This window comes from Perca flavescens, chromosome 16, assembly GCF_004354835.1.
Source record: "Perca flavescens isolate YP-PL-M2 chromosome 16, PFLA_1.0, whole genome shotgun sequence".
Taxonomy (NCBI): Eukaryota; Metazoa; Chordata; class Actinopteri; order Perciformes; family Percidae; genus Perca; species Perca flavescens.
Window position 1 is genome coordinate 14915757 of NC_041346.1, and position 18710 is coordinate 14934466.

General features: G+C 40.6%; 1 protein-coding gene across 1 annotated transcript in view; it reads right to left on the reverse strand.

Annotated features, from left to right (window-relative positions):
* Positions 1-1198: 1198 nt before the first annotated feature.
* Positions 1199-18710, reverse strand: part of LOC114571146 (transmembrane protein 132C) — a 38208-nt gene continuing 20696 nt past the window's right edge. Inside the window, exons 6-10 of the mRNA XM_028601971.1 lie at positions 12064-12272; positions 7189-7369; positions 6846-6959; positions 6465-6656; positions 1199-3681 (exon numbers count right to left, since the gene is read on the reverse strand). Coding sequence (XP_028457772.1) covers positions 2191-3681; positions 6465-6656; positions 6846-6959; positions 7189-7369; positions 12064-12272 — 2187 coding nt within the window. The 3' untranslated portion in view covers positions 1199-2190. The remainder of the gene's footprint in view (positions 3682-6464; positions 6657-6845; positions 6960-7188; positions 7370-12063; positions 12273-18710) is intronic.

Below are 18710 nucleotides of genomic sequence, written 5' to 3' on the forward strand. Positions count from 1 at the left end.
GAAATGATAGAAAACAGAAAAACGCTTCGCGGCACAGAGGATTATTTATATATTTTTTTAAGTTAAGTGGCTGCCCGGTTCGCCCGTGCCAAAAACCGCCACTACTTTGAGCACTAAACGATCTCACATTATCACAATAAGGACTTTATTTTCAGGGGTGCTGAGATGATTTTTAGGGGTGCTTCAGCACCCCTAAAAATAGCCTAGCGCCGCCTATGAGTCTAAAGAATCAAGTAAGCAACAGCATTTCAAAAAAAGCACATTAAGATATATTGTTGTTGCCCTGTTGTTATCATAGAAACTGTGCAGCTTTTATATCTTAATCATTATTGTGTCTGAAATTTAGAGTTCTGAATTCAGCATCTTCTATGATACGGAAGGACCACAATCAAAGATGCCGGGCCTCGATGCACCGCAGAGACAGCTTGAATCAATGCTTATCTCCGAAGTGAGTTTGTTTACTTTTTCTACCGCCGCTGGACAGATAAATTGACTGAAAAGCAGAAAGAATTTATACACATACAGAAACGCTGGGCCTGTAGGTAGAGAATTTGGGAGAAAGTTATTAAAATTGCTTTTATCAGCACTCTAAATCCACCCAATGCTGTTGTGCAGCAGGAAGCGACGACGCTTGCTGTCATATCCACAGCTGCCAATTCCCAAGGTGCAGGGCATCAGATTATCTGGGTTTCTTTAAGCTGAGGATGCTGGTTATTTATCACAGCTCCTAGAATGCAATTTTGAGAAGTGTCGCAGTGGTCACCTCAGAGACACAGGAAGGAGGACGGAGGAAAAAGACTCAAATGAGCCATGAGTTATTGTATGAAAGCCTCCACCATTGATAAAATACTTGTAATTCTTTGTGGACACTGTCACAATACACAAAATGAGAATCACTGTCTCCTTTCCCATCTTTCTCTTGCTCTCTGTGTAACAGTTATTTTGTGCAGCAGTACAGAATCCAAACATTGGCAGGCACATCAAATATCTTGCTATCAGTATGACATTTTGCTGAATGATGACATCAGCCTTGAATCACATTCAATAGTGATTAAACATAATCAAATCCCACTGATTCATAGCAGAGCTTTAGCCTATAATCCAAACCATTCACTGTGCTTTCCCATGAATGATACTTTACTAGTTTAACGGCTTTAGAAACAATGAATTAAATTAAATTTCAACTATAACAAATGTATCCTTTTGTTCTTTATTGATAGGGTCTCATAGGAAATACACGTCACATTTTGGTTTCAAAATAAGAGGATATTACATAGAAAAAGGCATCATCATTTTTCTTTCACACATGAACAATCGTACAGCTGAATATGTATTGCTCTGTGTCAAGAGACCAAGATTAGACATTTTTACAAATTGTAGAAGCAGACCCCAGGGAGAAGCCTGAAGCCCAAGGTAAGTTTGTTAAAAATTCAGAAACAATGTCCACCTCAAACGCAGCACAGACTATATTTGCATAGCATGCATTTGATTTGAATAAATATCCGGTGAAGACTGCAGTGACAGATTGCTCAAAATAATTTGATAAATGTTGCATATTCTCTGACAAATTGCATTGCACATCTGAGAAAAAAAGTACAAAAGGCTGGAAAAGAATAGAATTACTTACAAGAAATAATCCCTCCCATACTGCATTTACCCTGACAACTAGCAATATCTGAAGCCTTTTCTAAGGGGGCAACAAAATCGTACAAAAGTTAAAGGAGATGAAATTGCATTTGTTTTGAGTTAGAAATGTAGAAATAAGTAATAGTATAGATATATTTATATTTACAACATCCGATCTGCAAAGCACATATTTTTCAAATACAAGAACCTTGCATTTCGAGGATAAAAATCAGGCCTTTAATCTTACAAAAATGAACACAGCATCTCTTATGTTTCTCTTAATGGGTACACCATTACATAATGTATTTACAGGCTTCACTTAGCACATAGTTTAATATAAAATGTCCTCTATCTAATCTCAATAAATACATCCTCTAAAGTGATTTACTGTATCTTTTATCAAAACAAAAAAACAAACAAAAGCCAGCTTCTTTTCTTCATACATTCTACACCAGAACTTGCTGTGTATGTACACTTTTTATTCCCTCTCTCTCTCTCTCTCGCTCTCTCTCTCTCTCTTACTCACTCACACTCATACACACACATAGAAACACCCTAACTAACTCACTGGGGCTCTGCTAGAGGTTTGACTACAGGCCACGGTATGTCAGGTAAAGGTAACTGGGGCTCGGCAGGGGCCTGGTGTTGCTGCGTCTGCTGGTTGGCCCAGTTTAAGTCCACACCATTCTTCTTCAGTGCAGCCAAGTGCTTGATGTCCAGCGTGGTGAAGGTGGTGAACTGGACCTGGTTCCGCTTACTGGTGGGGGAATGAAGCGGCTCGTTGCGATGTGGCCTAGCCAGCAAGGTGGCTGAACGGTTCGCCATGGGGTCGATCGCCTTTACCTTAAACTGCTGCTGTTGGGAGCTGGCTTTGCTGCGGCCCAGGGTGGCAGTTCTTTCGGGGACAGCGGGGGTGCTCACAGTGGGCAGGGTGCCCTCCAGGCTGGGATGGTCGATGGTGTCTATGGAGTGACGGGACTCCAGAGGGCGGTGAGCCTCACGTTTTAGCGTGGACACTTGAGCTGGGCCACCTGGACCGGGTGTGCCATCGTTGCTGCTCTCCAGCCACACCCAGTCATGCTTGTGATCCTTCGGGTCCCCAATGAGTGCTGGGCCTGCCTGTAGGGGGGTCTTGTGATTCCGGAAACAGAGGTTATACGAAGCACAGTTGAGCAAAAAAGCCAAGATAGCGACACAGGAGACCCCCACCAAAGCATACATGCCGATTTCCATGTCCAACATGGCTCTGAATGTCCTAATGAGGTCGCTCTCAACTACTTTCGGAGTTTTAGATTTGGGAGGCTCTTTCTTGGGTGTCACCTCTGCTTTAGGAATGTTTTTGTTAGGAGGTGAATTGGGGTTATCAAGCATGTTTCCATAGCTTATCTTCTGCCCTTCTCCTTTACTAACTAAACCCACTGTTGTATCTATAGGCCTGGCAGTGCTCAGTGGTGTATTAAAGCTCGGTTTGCTCATAGTTGTAGTGGCAGTCGTGGGAATGACAGTATATGTCTTACCTCTCATAGCTCTGGTTGTAGTTTCAATCATAGAGGTTGTTGATAATGTGGTTGAGGTGGTAGTTTCTGCAGTGGTGGACTCCCGCTGGTCAGGTACTGTGCTTCTGAACGGCCATTTATCCCCATCTGTGACAGCACGCTGTGATGTCACCGTCGTTTTAAGCTCACCTACCAATTCTAATGCACCACCATCAAAATCTTTATTTACATCAGTGCCAACCCCACCACCACCTTCTACTGCCACGACTCTGCTGCTACTCTGGAGGTTGATCCTGAGGCGCGCCGTGCCCACCGCCAACTTGCTCTTCCTCTTGGACTTCTGGCATTCCTCACAGATCCTCAGCTCCACTCTCACTAGCGCCCCCTGGCCTTCACCTTCACCTTGTGCTACTACAAATGTGGACTGCGGGGTGCGACGTACCGTGGCCACCCCCTCATCTGGGGTAGAGACTGTCAGAGAGTAGATGCTGCGGTCAAACAGCTCCAGTGGAGTGACTGCGCCATCGCTGAACTGAACCCAGCAACTGACCACTGCCTCCTAAAAGAAAGAAAGAAAGAAAGAAAGGGAAAAAAAGAAAGAAAAGACTGTGATACTTAAGAAATACAGAGTTCAAATGTAGAAAAGCAAACCAATATCCTCCCTCCTGCCTTCAGTGAGAGCAATTTTCTTATAATAGTTAATAACATAAATTGCCTGCGCTAATCTCTTTATGATTAAACTCAGTAGGGTGTTATTGTTCCATATAGTCTTATGAAGTCAGAGTATGAATTATAATTTAACAAAAGGGGATGAAGAGATTATAATGAAAGTCCTTTAAACAAGAACAAAAAAGTACAGCGACAAGGGTCATGTTAAGAGCCAATCCAATCACATTCATACACAATGACCTATTTCCTGTTGCTAATGTGAGCCACTGTGTCGCCACAGACCTAACCTATATTTGTGATTTTGAATACATTATGAATCCCCATGAGCAGAACATTAACAGCTTGCCATCGCATACACAATTGGCTGGTCATCTGCACTGGCATGGATCCAGTAGTTTGTTATTGACAGGGGCAGACCAGCCACAGCGACAGTGTACTGTAGGTAAAGTGAGCTGTCGCACTAACAGCTATGGACCGCCTAATTGCTGCCCCATGCCTGTGTCGGCGAGCTGGTTTAAAATGGGCAAGCTGCCACGGCTAAATGTGTGAGTGAGCTTTTAGAATGGTCATCTGTGCACCCTGTCTGCCTCTTCCGCTCTCTCACACAGCATGATAACGGCAGATGACGGTCCGGGCTATGAACACAATGAGTTCACATTCTGGGAGGCAAAGAAAAAATATCATTATACCCTTAAGGTGATTGTTGCGTAAATCGGCTCTGTTGTGGCAATTCAAATCCTCTCTGTAGAAGCACATTATATCGTTGCTCCCTGTGCAGGAACAACCTCACTGGAGAAAACTTTAATGAATATTGAATAGTGTGGTTATCACCAAACATGGCATTTCTTTCTTTCTGCTTTTGGCCTTTGAAATTTACGCAGTTGAAATCCATCTCTGTGCAAGAGACACTGATCCTGCAGTGCTGTCACATTTTTTCACAATATAATAACTAACAATGCTGATTAATACCACATTTCCACATAAACACATATCCAAAAGAATATTAAACCTAATAACACTAGGAACTGTTGAGGTAAATATGGTCATCTCTACAGTGCAAAATTTTTTTTAGTCCAAACATGAGACAAAATACTTTTTCAAAAGATAATCTGACTTGCAAGCCAGGACTCCACAAGGATAAGTGGCACATTTTACATACTGTATCACTCCAACAGAGACCAGTGCCTACTTCCATCTCCAACTATGAGGTACCAAAATTTCCCTCCAGAAACAAGTTAGATTTTTCTTCCTTTATTCAGAGTTTCTCTCGAAGTGACTTTCTAAAGTCAAAATGCCACTTCTCTCCTCTATCCTTCGACCAGATATAATACCCTGTCATCCACCAAATGTAGAGGTTTTTTTCAACAACAGGCGAGGGACCCTTTCTAGGACCTTTTGATTCCTTGCATGATCGTATACACCTGTACCCTGATATATTAAATCAAATGTTTAATTGAACATAATGCTTTGCAACAATTCCGTCCCTACAGATGTCTTGCCAAACACTTGACGTGGTTGTAGCACAACTACTGCTGCCCAAACACAGTATGATGCAAGCAAGTTGTCTCCCCGCTGGTCAGAACTACTATAAATTCCTAACAATGAACTCTCCACACATGTATACAACCCAGTAGATTTACGATCTAATCAAATTAAATCAAAATTAAAATCAATCAAATCAATAAATCAGGTTTAACTACGCCTGCAATGTAGGGAATTCCTTTGGCTTCAGCCAGCCTATGATTAAGTGCTAAATCCTAAATCTAAACACTAAAATCAATACTAAAGTCTTATGTACAAGGTTTGATTTGCATGCGGGAAAATCAAAAAGCAGCTTTTTTTAACGCAAATCTTTTTTTTTTCTAATCTGCCAACGGTGCAAGAAGCATGTTGGTCTTAAGCAGTTCTGTGAGGATGTTGATGAAATTCATGCTTTTGCTTTATCCTGCCTGCTTTATTATACATGCATCTGTGAGTGTTTCCACGCTGGTAATAAAAGAAGGAAGCTTGTCAGTGGGAGACAATGATGAATGCCGGGGGCCTGCTTGTTAAATGTGCCCACGTTTTTAGGATGCAACAAGAACAAGAAAAAAGGGATGTTTTTAGACTTTGCACACAAAGTCAAAATCATAGCTGCAATGGTAGCAGCTCACTACAGGAGGGAAATAGCTTACTTGTTAAAAAGCCAATAAATAATTACACGATTAGAATGAATGCAGACACAAGAGCATTGCAGGCTCTTACCTTTGAAATTTAATAACAGCCTATAGCAATCTGAATTCAGCATTTGTGTTTCTGCTCTTATGTAAGCCCCCTGATGAAAAGAATTCTATGAATATTTTCTCACTGTCTCAAAATCTGAATAAAAGAATGGATCCATGATTTACTCTTGATCATAAATAATCCGTCTATACGCAGACACACGTTCATAATCTCACATTGAATTTATAATCTATTGTTACGTACACGATTCACCGCATTTGTTTATTTCTTGTCCCATCTGATTTTCACACTCTGTTGAACTGGCTTTCACAAATGATGTGTCATGGCTAAAAATGAGTCACTGTAAAACTAACATAAAAAGGGCATTAAAAGAGACGAGCACCATCACAAACAGCTGAGCTGTACCCCACAGTTTTATGCTTTGTGCTTTACAGTTTTCCAGTTACTTACCTGTTTGAGCTGAGTGATCATCTGCCTTGTGGTTGCTGTTGCGACGATGGCCCTGGTGCTCCCTGGGCTGAGTTGCAGGGACAGAGAGAGCCCAGATACCAACTGCACCCCCAGCTCTGTCACACTCACTTTATCATCCAGCACCTTGATGCTCCTCTCAGCCAGGGCCGATGATGTCAGAGGGGATAGCACCTGCAAAATGTTAAATCAATGTTAAAGTTCATCCGAACTGCAGATGGATATTCATGATTCTAGCATGCACTGCACCGGTTAAAATCGCATGCACACACACACACACACACACACACACACACACACACACACACACACACACAGCATAGCACACACAGAAACCTAACCAAGATCACAGCCATGGCTCACCTGTACAGTAGTAGTGCCCACAGCCCGTCCCTGCAGCACCACCCCATCCTGCATCCTGGCTACATCAGGATCTGCCACTTTTAGAGAAGAGCGTACAAGATTGGTCACATCCACCTGTCAATAAAAAAAAAAGAGAAAAACGTTAACTGCATTAAATCCTTACCCAAATCTGCTGTGATAATTTATGATTATTATCGTTCCATTAATTCAGTGTCAAGCTAGGTGTTGTAACTTCTGGGCCATTGAACTATCTATTTTCGGACAAACCCATTTAAGACTGGATAACCTAAATGCTGCTAAGTGCTAGCAAGTCATCTTCAGTCAGACTGTTAAATGTTTTTACCTGCCAGTCAGGACCCAGGAAGTACTCAACAGGGTCTGCACCAGTAAGCGGGTCAGATGGCGCCTCAGCATCGGTCTGGGCCATGAATGGTGTTAGCACCCTGAGTGTAGAGTGCTGGTACTGCAGCATGCAACCCCTGCCCTTCCTCATCTCCTCCTCTTCCTCACTGTCCCATGTCGACCTGATACACAAAGGTAACACAATAAGTCACATACTTTATTTACAGTTCAAAGGAATAGTTAAGGAAACTTTTTTTTTGCAGCGAGTTGGATGACAAGATTGATAGAACGTATGCCAAATGTGAAGTCACAGTCAAGAGGCAGCTAGCTTAGCTTAGCATAAAGACTGGAGGCAGGGGGAAACAGTTAGCCTGCCTCTGTCCTAAGATAACACAATTCGCCGAGCAGCACCTCTGAAGCTAACATATTATAAATCCTTAGTTTAACCATACAAAAACCAAAGGGTAAACAACAAGTTGTTGTTTAACAGGGGATTTTTTGCTGAATTATTTTTGGCAAGGTGCAGAAACAGCTCTATTGTAGTCCAGCCTTTACTTCCATGACAAATGTGCGTCCCTTTGTAACACACGTTATAATGCTCACCTAGCTGCTAGCTACTGCAACTGCAACTGACAAGCTAGCAGTACTTACTGCCAGGGCATGAAGTTAACTTTTTTGACCATTTAAGACACAAAATAATTTATTGAATGAATCAAATATGAACATATCTGTCAGGGGCTTGTTGATCTTTACATTGTTAGTTAATTTCCTATCCTGGGCTGGGACACACATTCATACGGTTTGATAAAGTACTTATTGGACTTTAACTTATCATTGCACTTACAATAACAAGCGTAGCTGTGCTCAATTTAGGTCATCCTGTAGGTCTCATCTGCGTTTTTTCCTGCATCCACCGTGTGTGATTGTGTGTGTTTGTGTGTGTGTGCGTGTCAGTCGCAGGGGAAACGGAGCAACAGCCCTGCCCGCTGCAGACAGCTGACAAGATTGAAACAGCAGCAACTTACAGAGACTTTAGAGTGAAAAATCATTACAGCGTACATTGATGTTACAATGTATACAGGTTGGCAGGAAGGTCTGAAATGTTTTGCACGGTCTTTTGCTGAACGTTTTGTTGGTAATGTGAGATGTTCGAGTCACACACACGTCTCGTCTTCATAACATAAACAAGGAAATTAATTTTACACGTTCTCACTCCCGCTTGGTCAGTGGCTGCACGTGGGACTGCTGGGATTGTGTTAGTAATGAAAATGCGATAGGGAACCCCGGCTGTCAATCAATGTCTTCCAGTGATGCGGGCCCCTGTTTCGACCAGGCCCGTAAGCAACCGCGTACCCTGCTTACCGATAGTTACGCATCTGAATCACTCAATTCTCATTGGCTACCTGCCAGTATGGCAGATGGCAGTATGGTAGATTGACAGTGTTACCCGCCAATTGCAAAATTCACCCGCATTTGGCGGGGGGTCGGGTGTTTCATGCCCTGCTTACTGCGCATGTGCGACTCCCAACAAAGATGGTACAGAAGTGAGATGCCTCACTCGGTAGCTAAAACAGAGAGCTCAACACACAGGGTGAAAAGAGGAGCTGCAGCAATGTGCAGTACAACAAAAATATAGTGTTTCTTTGAAAATTAAACCATATAAACCTATTCTGGTACAACCTCTAAATACAATTATGAACCTGAAAATGAGCATAATATGAGCACTTTAAGCACAGAATTATGAAAGATGTGTTATTACATGCATTCTTCTACACAATTATGTGAAGTTACTGAAGTGTAAATTTAGTGTGATGTGAAGTCTAAGAATCTGCTGCAAAACAGCATGTATTTTTTAACCAAGCTTCAACCAAATGACTGAATTATTGAGTAAACAGCATGAGACTCATTCACAAATAAATATGCATTGTATGAGTGCTGATCCCTCCTTATTATACATAGGAGAGATAAGTAAACAACAATAGTTAAACAATGACACAACAAAATCATGCAGTTAATCTGTGATGTGAACTCCTAAATGTCATTTCTAGTGGCCAGCAGAGAGACTATCAACTCAAGAACAATACTGGAGACCAACAGTGTGACTGTTGATGCCGTCGAGGCACAAAACATTTGCAGAGTGACCTTTCCTTCTAAATGAATTTAAGTTACATTAAGCAGGATCCCACGGCTGACTGGTTTGTTTGTGGCCGATGGAGGTTAAGTTGTGAACCATCCTCGAACCCCTCAGCAATGATCATTTTGCATCATTATCGTAGTAGGCACAGCTGGTCTGCAACGCACTGCACCACAGGTGTGCTGGAGGGCTGGCTGGTGTGCTTTTATACTGCAGGCAGAAAACTATTGTCAGGAGCTACAGTCCAAATAAACATCATTATTATATTGCCTGAGGTCAGAACTTAACATGTGATGGAGATGCTGCTTGAATTAAATAAGTGTGACTCAACAGCAGGCAGCAAACTAACGCTTTCTTCAGTCCTTTTGTCTATGGAGGTTATGAATTACTTTAGCAGAGAATTAACGGTTTTAACTTATTTCAAGTTCAATCTATATTTTTGTCTTATATTTGTCTTTGATTAGATTCAAAGTACGAGACTTTGAAATTTCAGCTTTTGTAGCATTTGTTTAATTGCATTTTTTGTACTTACTGACTTGCTGATTTCCAAAAACACTTAAACACAAAAGATTTACATTTTTATGTTGAGTCTCTTTGCAATAGTTAACTACATTTTTCAATTAGTTCTTTGATGACCCTTGAGACATTATGCCTTCTATTAGGTTGCCAGCTGGCAGCCAATTAACATCAACAAATACCATCTCATTATAAATTTGAAAAAAAAGTGTTAACTGATAATAGTGTTTATTTCAATCCATTTTGAATCCAACAAGCTTTTAAATAACAGTAAAAACTTTACTGCAAATCATAATCTGTTACAACCTGATGCTATACACCCACAAAAAGAAAAGAAAGCAAAGCAGGGGTGAGGATGTTTCATCAATCCACAGTGTCAAAGTAAACAAACTGAATTTACATTTTGTGTATGAAGCCCTAGTGTATGAAGTCTAATACCAGTCTCTTCTGTAGCTACCAATTAGACAGAAATTCAAGTTGCTTCTCCACTATGCACATGTCCAACACTGTATCACGCAGAAACACAACAAGCATGGCACAGAAAATTAGGCTGGCCATTACAATCACCATAGTAATATCAAATTTCTGACCTAGTATCTGTTTGTGGGTATTGAATGTTTTGGGAGATGAAAGCCTCAAAGAGTTTTTACCCCGGGAAACAGCCCATCAGTCGACCACCATCATTAGTATTGAGTGAAAAAATAATGACTTTACTGTAAGTATTGAGTGAAATCCCACTAACCTTTGTCTCCAGGGCAACTGTATTGCCTCTACAGTGTCCTACCCACTAACGCACCAAACCCATATGTGATGGTTTTATGAGACTGACTGCATTTACAGTATGCAGACGGATATTAAAAAGCACACCTCTCAATATGCTGTAATCCAATTCAATATCACCAATAACTACAGACCTTACATCTGAAAGCACATCTCTCTGACACTGCTGTCAACAACACTGATTATTATAAACTTCACAAAGAAAAATAAGATTTCTTGCATGGCTAACTCAGTGTACATCAGCACAGCTAATGCTTTCTCCTTTTAAATATCACTACAGGGTCAACTGCATTACCAAATGATGGGTTGCTTACGAATGAAAAGGCCACCTAAACTAATTAAATTTAACAGAAAAAACAAAAAAGAAATCTTCCCTGGAGAATTCATTCTTACAGCAAATTATTTTTGACTTGAAATGACTTAATGTCCTTGCTGAGTCTAAGGATACAAAAAATATATTATAAAAAATGGGTGCAGTGATTTTTCTGACAACTGACAAAAGTGCTTTTGTCGACGCAGACCAGCACACAAACGTCATACTTCAGATTTTCGCAAGACTGGTCACAAAAAAACCTTGCAGCAACATGCAAAACATTTGACTCAAAAATCACAAGTGAAGATGGCCTCACAGAGAACAGTAATGGACTTGGCTAGCGTTAATGTTGTTTGCAACACATTCTCACTCCCATCCCGTAAAATTTGGACGCTTGGGCATGTGCCTTTGGTGTTGTTATGGACGCTAAAGGTCTAAAGCTCGTGGGTGTGGTTATAAAATTTACGTTTCAGTGACACACAGGACAACAACGGGACAGGAACCCCGGTCTCCTGGGTGAAAGTCCTTTGTTGTTTGACCCATCCACCACCCCAACCACCCTCCCTATGCGGCATTTCGGGCTTTCATACTACTCGCTACCGTTGTTGCTCTTAAAACCACGTCATCTTAAAGCGCCGCCGAGCTGCTGCTCTGCCCGGTGCGTTCCATACAGACGCTTAAAAGTAGTATTAATGTTAGCTAGGAGCTAAGTAAATTAGTAATTAGTCAGGGTGGCAACAAAATTGCTGTATAGATTTAGTAGTCTTATTATTGTCTTTTAAATTCAATTAACCATGGGCTAACGTAAGCTATCATGGTCATTAATAGGTGGCAGGAAGTAAAGTTAGCCTAATGACTTGTTTAGGACTTGTCTTAATGTGGGACTTGTTGGTCTTGACTTAGGGCTTTGCCCCACCTTTGCTTTCGACAAATTTATTAAAAAGGTTTTTAAACCAAGTCCCCCAGTGCCTACTGTACCTGTATCTGACTCATACAGCAGCAGTGTGCTCATACAGCAGCACTTCTACAGTTTGAAATGATTTCTTTCACATGGCAACCTCAAAATCAAGCTACAACAGGAGCTCTCACAACAACAGATGCAACTGTTTGACACAGAACTGGCCTGGCCTTACCTCCTGTTGCCTGTAGTAACCGGGACTCTCCAGCCCTTTATCTGGCTGAGTTCGGGGTCGGCCACATCGATGAGCAAGGGCAGGCGAGGCATCCATACACTCATCTCCAGCTGGGCACTCAGGAAACCGTATGTAAAGTTGACCATCACCCTGCTCTTCCCTCTTGTCTCCTTCCCGTTTACATACACATATTCACATTGCTCCGACACCTGGACAAGACAGAGAAGAAAAAAAGAGAAAGAGGAAAGGTTAATGAGGCAATGTCTTGTGTTTGCATCTGGTCTGAAAACAAAGACAGCCCTTTCTTTCTTGCTGTAAACATTTATTTGATTGGGCAAGAAAGTGATTTTAAGAATCACTGGGCTGGAGTTGGGACTGAGCTGTCAGAACGTAAGCATCTTGTGATTTGGATACAACTTTCTCTGGACAAACACTAGCAGAGGCTTTTCCATACAAAGCCCAATGAAAAATGAATAAGAAAGTTTTAGTAAGAACTGACAAAGAGAGGAGAGGTGGAACAGAGGCACCAATAGAAATAAGCTACAACCACACAAACACATTTTATTCATTTCGTCTGGCCGAGGAATCACACAATGCTTCTGTTTACGTCATGTAAATTCCCGAACAGGGTCTCTATGAAACTGTTATGGAATATAAATTAGCTCTGCCTTACGACTGTTCCTGTAGTGCTCTGTGGTAGGCGGGAGCGTTGCGGTCCCCCACCAGTGAGAGCAATGAGGTGAGACACAGCAGCTGGTTTATTTCAGATTGGAGGCCTATCTCCACTGCCGCCTCACTTATCTTAACAAACCAGTGGCTCCACAGCGGTAATTGTAGGCTACTAGACTGGAGAGTAATTCCGGAGGAATGACGTCCAAGTTAAGTCAACTTGAACTCCTGTGGAAATGTTAATGGAGACCAGTCTGTGAAGACCTTTTCCCATCATGCTGACTGGTCCAGACCAAAGTCTCTAATGTCTCCAGTACATGTACTATAGATGGGTCGATGGACGAAACACATTAACTTTATAAGCACTTAAATTATGTGGATTTTTTTTTCAGCTCTGCAATGAAACATGTTGATAAAAATCAACACAATCAGAACTTTTTTAAATCCTTATTTATCCTGCTATTTAAATTTTTCCTTTGGCATTACTTTAGCACTTCCTTCTTTACTCTTTGGTCTACATGCACTTGTTGTGGGCCTTGAGAATGTTGCATCTTAAAATACCAGTACCCGTGGTTTTGCATGTTTCAATTATCCATACAGCTAACCATTTTTAGAAATCAATTTAGTTTTGTTTTCCATTGTTTTCGGTTCATTTCTGTTCATTTTGAAAATCTATAAGCAGACTCGTGAAAATTTGATACAATTTAAGCACAGTGAAGACTTTTCAAATCAATCTGCATTTAAGGTTTCCATGGCAATGCATTTATCATGTATTAAGTAATCTCATTGAGATCAAGATATCTTTTTCAAGTAAGACCTGCACACAAGAAAGTATATATAGTATGAGCATGGACAACACACACAGACATTCACAACATACATACATACTTACAGTACATACACACAGAAAACAGTGGTTACTCATTAAGAAAAGTAACATTTAAAGCCCTTAATGTTTTCAAATCTTCAAAAGAAATGAGGAGCAAAGTGTCTAAAACCAGTTTGAACAGTATATATACACAGCTGTATATACCCCTATATAAAATGTTATAGGATGTATTCTTAATGGTCAATAAAAGTGAAAAAGTAAACATGATTTGCGGTTAAAGATGCAAAAATCAATATATTAAAATATTGGTCGAATGACTGTAATAATGGAACTTCTTAGCGTCTAACTAACAAAGTTACTAACTAGCTGGTTCAGGAGTTGGTGGAGACCAAATCAGACCAAAACGAAGATAATATAATCATAATATGATATAATCAACAGTTGGCCAGAAACACAACTCTAAATGAATGTTAATGTTGCAGTGCATCTGCTGACTGTGCAAACAGGCAACTGTTTGCTTGTTCCAAATAACGATTTTATAATACGATAACATGTTAATATGTCAGCTTGTTCCACTGCCGCAAGTGGCCAAAAAAAAATTAATATGTTGCTTAAAAGAGGTCAAACATACAACCACACAACTATTCTTTAACTTGTTCTTTCCATGTACACACAACCGATGGTATGTTAGTTAAATCTAAGAGTATGTGCACTGTATGTAAATCAATCCCTTATAGAGATTCACCCTTGTAGCAGTTATACTTTAAAAGACCTGATTCTACTGGTCAGTGACATTGCTCTGAAAAGGGTCAGTGACTGCAGGAAGTGACCATTCAGAGACACAACAATAACTGGATTAAGTTCCTCTACTGATACAGAAAATCATTACAAACACAGGCTCCCTCTTTTTGGCTCTTTCGCACTCTCTTAAGCTTACTACACTAAGCACACCGCCTCACACTCACAAAGCCAGTGGCTGCCCTGCCGTCTCATGGAATATAATATAATTCCTTTTCTTCCTCTCTCTGTTTCTACTGTCCCAATAACATGGATACATTACACAAAAGGTCAAATCACTGTGCTTATGGACTGAGTGCTTGGATCAAGAGCTCAATCTCTAATGCCATATAGAAAAGGCTGCTTTTACACACACACACACACACACACACACACACACACACACACACACACACACACACACACACACACACACACACACACACACACACACACACACACACACACACACACACACACACACACACACACACACACACACAAATATGATGGCACAGTAACAGTGGATGTTTTAAGAGTTATATACACCAGAATGCATCTTGTTTTTCTATGCAAACTAGGCCTGAATGATATATTCAGTTCATATTGAAATGTAATATAGGAGAAACAAAGGAGAGGGCGTTGTAGCTGATTCTGTAGTCTGTCCTGGGACCAGTGGTCTCTGGCAGGGACCAGTGGTCACAACCACTAGGGGCGCTAGAGACACTGGTCGCGACCAGCTCCTCAGTGGTCTGCCCTGTGGTCCCTGTGGTCTGTGAAGCGGCTTTAGTATTGTCAAACCCTTCCTGTCATTTTGGCAGCACTGTTAGCTGGATAAATGTCAGAGATCACAATCTTTTGTCTATAAAATACACTATATCATATATATTATGATTATTATTGTTATTATTATTGATAATGGAGATCCGTGTGGTCAGGACCAGCTGGTCTCTGGCACGGACCAGTGGTCACAACCACTAGGGGCGCTAGAGACACTGGTTGCGACCAGTGGCACAGTGGTCATTACCAGCATCTTACTGGCACAAAGGGCACTAAAATTACTGGTCCTGACCACCTCCTCTGTGATCTGTTCTGTTCTTTGGACCAGTTGAGTGATCTGTGGAGTGTTTATTTTTAATACTACTTTTCACGTTTCTCAAAGTGTGAGCAGAGTCGCCTAATGTGAGAAGCCATAATTGTCTGTCTATCCAATGCTATTGATCACTATTATTAATAAAAATCATAATAACAATGATTAAATTATTATGATTAGTCGTAGTTGTATGAGTAGTACTATCGACTATGCAGGTCCATGTCTTTCTGACTGGTTTATCAAATCTTGATCTAGAAACTAAAGTCAAATACATGTAGTGGAGGAAAAAATGTAGAGTTGACTGACAAAGCAACATCAAATGAAATACAAAAATGTCAAAGTTCAATTAAAAATTCAACTTAAGTACAGTACAGTAACAAAAGTAACAACAGTAACAAAAGTAACAGTCAAATCATCTTGATTGATCCAGCACCTGATCACCTGATCGTTCAAAGGATTTTTTCTGGATAAAATCTAGAAAACCCTCAAATCTCACCAGGATGTCAATTGTGGACTGCATAATAGAAAACATTTAAGTTCATGACAACATAGGAAAAAATAAACAAGGAAGAGGACAGATTATAAACATAAAATAATGGGTTGGAATTATATAGGACTTTTCTGGGCACTGAAAGTGCTTTAAAGAAACCATTATTCTCTTTTGCTCTCTCTCTTTATATATATATACATTTTCTGATTGGCCAATGGGTCCTGATAGGGCCTCTTGTGGCTTTATAAGCTTCTTCTTCTTCTTCATTTGGGGCTTATATTCAATGACATTTCAGTTAGGCTATAGTCAAAGACACAGAAGACGGCTCAAATCTAAAAAGAGTCTGATCACGTAAGCATATCTCGACGATAAAATTGACGATACTTTCGAACAGTGGGACAGTATGGGCCTTTCAACATGTAAAGATTTTTTCCTAAATAACATCTTTCTCAGTTTCACTGACTTGGTCAGTAAATTCAACATCACTAAATCCAGTTTTTTCAGATATCTTCAGGTTCGTCATTTCATTTAAACACACATCTCATAATTTTCTCAATTGCTGAGCACTCTGACCTGGAGGATATACTGCAGACCCCTCTAACCTTTAGGGGCCAAATCTCTAACATATAATTCAATTATGTTCAGTTCAGTTAAGTCACTTTATTATCCCAAATGGGAAACTTGATATGCAGTTAGAAGTGAAAGATAAAAAGAAACACATTCAAGCCACATACAAATAGAGGCAACAATACAAGACATGAGTACAAAAAAGATTTCCTGTGTAATACACACAACAGAATTTATCACCACAGGAACAATCTCTCAAATCTCTCTCAAAACAAGTACTACATTACATGTGCAAATTAAGCTGAGTTATTGCACATGGGACAAAGGAGTTTTTACCCCTACTGGTCTTAAACCGAGGTACTCTAAATCTGCGACCTGATGGGAGTATTACAAACTCTACAACTACTACTACAAAGAGTGAAGGGGGTGGTTTATAGATATAGACCGGGCCTTGCGAAGAACTTGCTGGTCAAAGATAACCATCAAGGGGGACTGTGAAAACACCTTACCAGCCACCTTTACAATATGGCTTAGGTGGTTTTTGTCTCTGATATTAAGGTTACCGTACCAAGCAATCATGGCAAACATAAGAACTGATTCAATAAAAGATTTATAAAATAAGGACATCATTTTCCTATCTACATTAAGTGTTTAACTTCTAAGGAAGTACAAACGTTGCTGTCCCTTCTTACAGACTGCATCACTATTCACATCAAACTTCAGGTTTTTATCAATGACAGTTCCCAGATACTTGTACTGTTCAACAAACTCAATTTCAGTTCCCTTAATGAAAGTCTTAGATGGTGGGAGGAATACTTTCCTAAAATCAATGACCATATCCTTGGTTTTTGTGGAGTTTAATTGGAGAAAGGCCTCATCACACCATTGGACAAACTAATCCACAACTGGCCCATGCTCAGATTCATCTTTATGGAGCAGGCTAATGATGACCGTATCATCAGCAAACTTCAGAATGTGCCTGTCCCCATGCTGGCTTCTACAGTCATTGGAGTAAAGAATGTACAGCAACGGGGACAGGACACAGCCCTGAGGAGAGCCAGTGGAAGAGGAGCGCTGTTCTGAAAGCCATTAACCCTAACCCACTGAGATCTACATGTTAAAAAATCTGCAATCCAGCCGACAAAATTTACATCAAAATTAAAATAGGTATGCAGTTTCCAAGCTAAAATATGTGGTTGAATAGTATTAAAAGCTGATGAAAAATCCATAAATAAAAGTCTGGCATGAGTGCCAGGACCTTCCAGGTGCTTATACAGAAAGTTAGGCATCTTCTACCCCCATCCCTGCCCTATATGCAAACTGCATGTGGTCTAAAGCCTCCTCCACCATAGTTATCAGTTCCATTTTGACCAGCCTTTCAAATGACTCCATGACCAGTGAAGTCAATGCCACTGGTCTAAGGTCATTTAGCACCTTAGGGGTTCCGCTTTTAGCCACCGGAACAACATTGGACTCCTTCCATAATTTTGGGACCCTTCACTGCTCCAGAGATATCCTAAATATTTTACAGAACACATCACAAAGCTGTTCTGAACAGTGCTTTAGTAATCAATAGAATCAGGCTCCATGCTCTTATTTGTCTTAACTCTCTGAAACTCTGCCTTAACATCATGGGCATCAAACATCTGGCTCGGCTTTGTGGAAGAGGAATACTCTTTGCATATTTCTCTAAGTTGCTCTGTGAAGTCTTGAGTCTCAAATCTCACTTTACAGTATATCCATGGATCCTATCAAAGCAAAATGGGAAGAAGAGTTAGGGACAAATATATCAGATGCTATATGGGACAGAGCTCTAAGCTGGGTGAATGCGACCTCTTCTTGTGCACGTTTGAATTTGATTCAGTTTAAAGTTCTTCACCGTATGCACTACAGTAAGGTTAAACTGGCCAAAATATACTCTGACATGGATGACATCTGTGAAAGATGTAGAATGGACAGAGCAGATTTACTTCACGTGTTTTGGTCATGTTCCAGGTTGAGAGAGTTCTGAGCTTCAATATTTGAGGTCTTAAATGAAGCCTTTGATTTAGATCTAGAACCTAGCCCTACAATGGCCGTGTTTGGGGTAAAAGGGGGTGATATTGTAAGGTCCAATGGGAAGGAAAGTGTTGTTGCTTTTGTCACCTTAATAGCACGACGGAGAATACTACAAAAACCTCCACATGGCTTTCTGATATTATGATGTTTCTAAAAATAGAAAA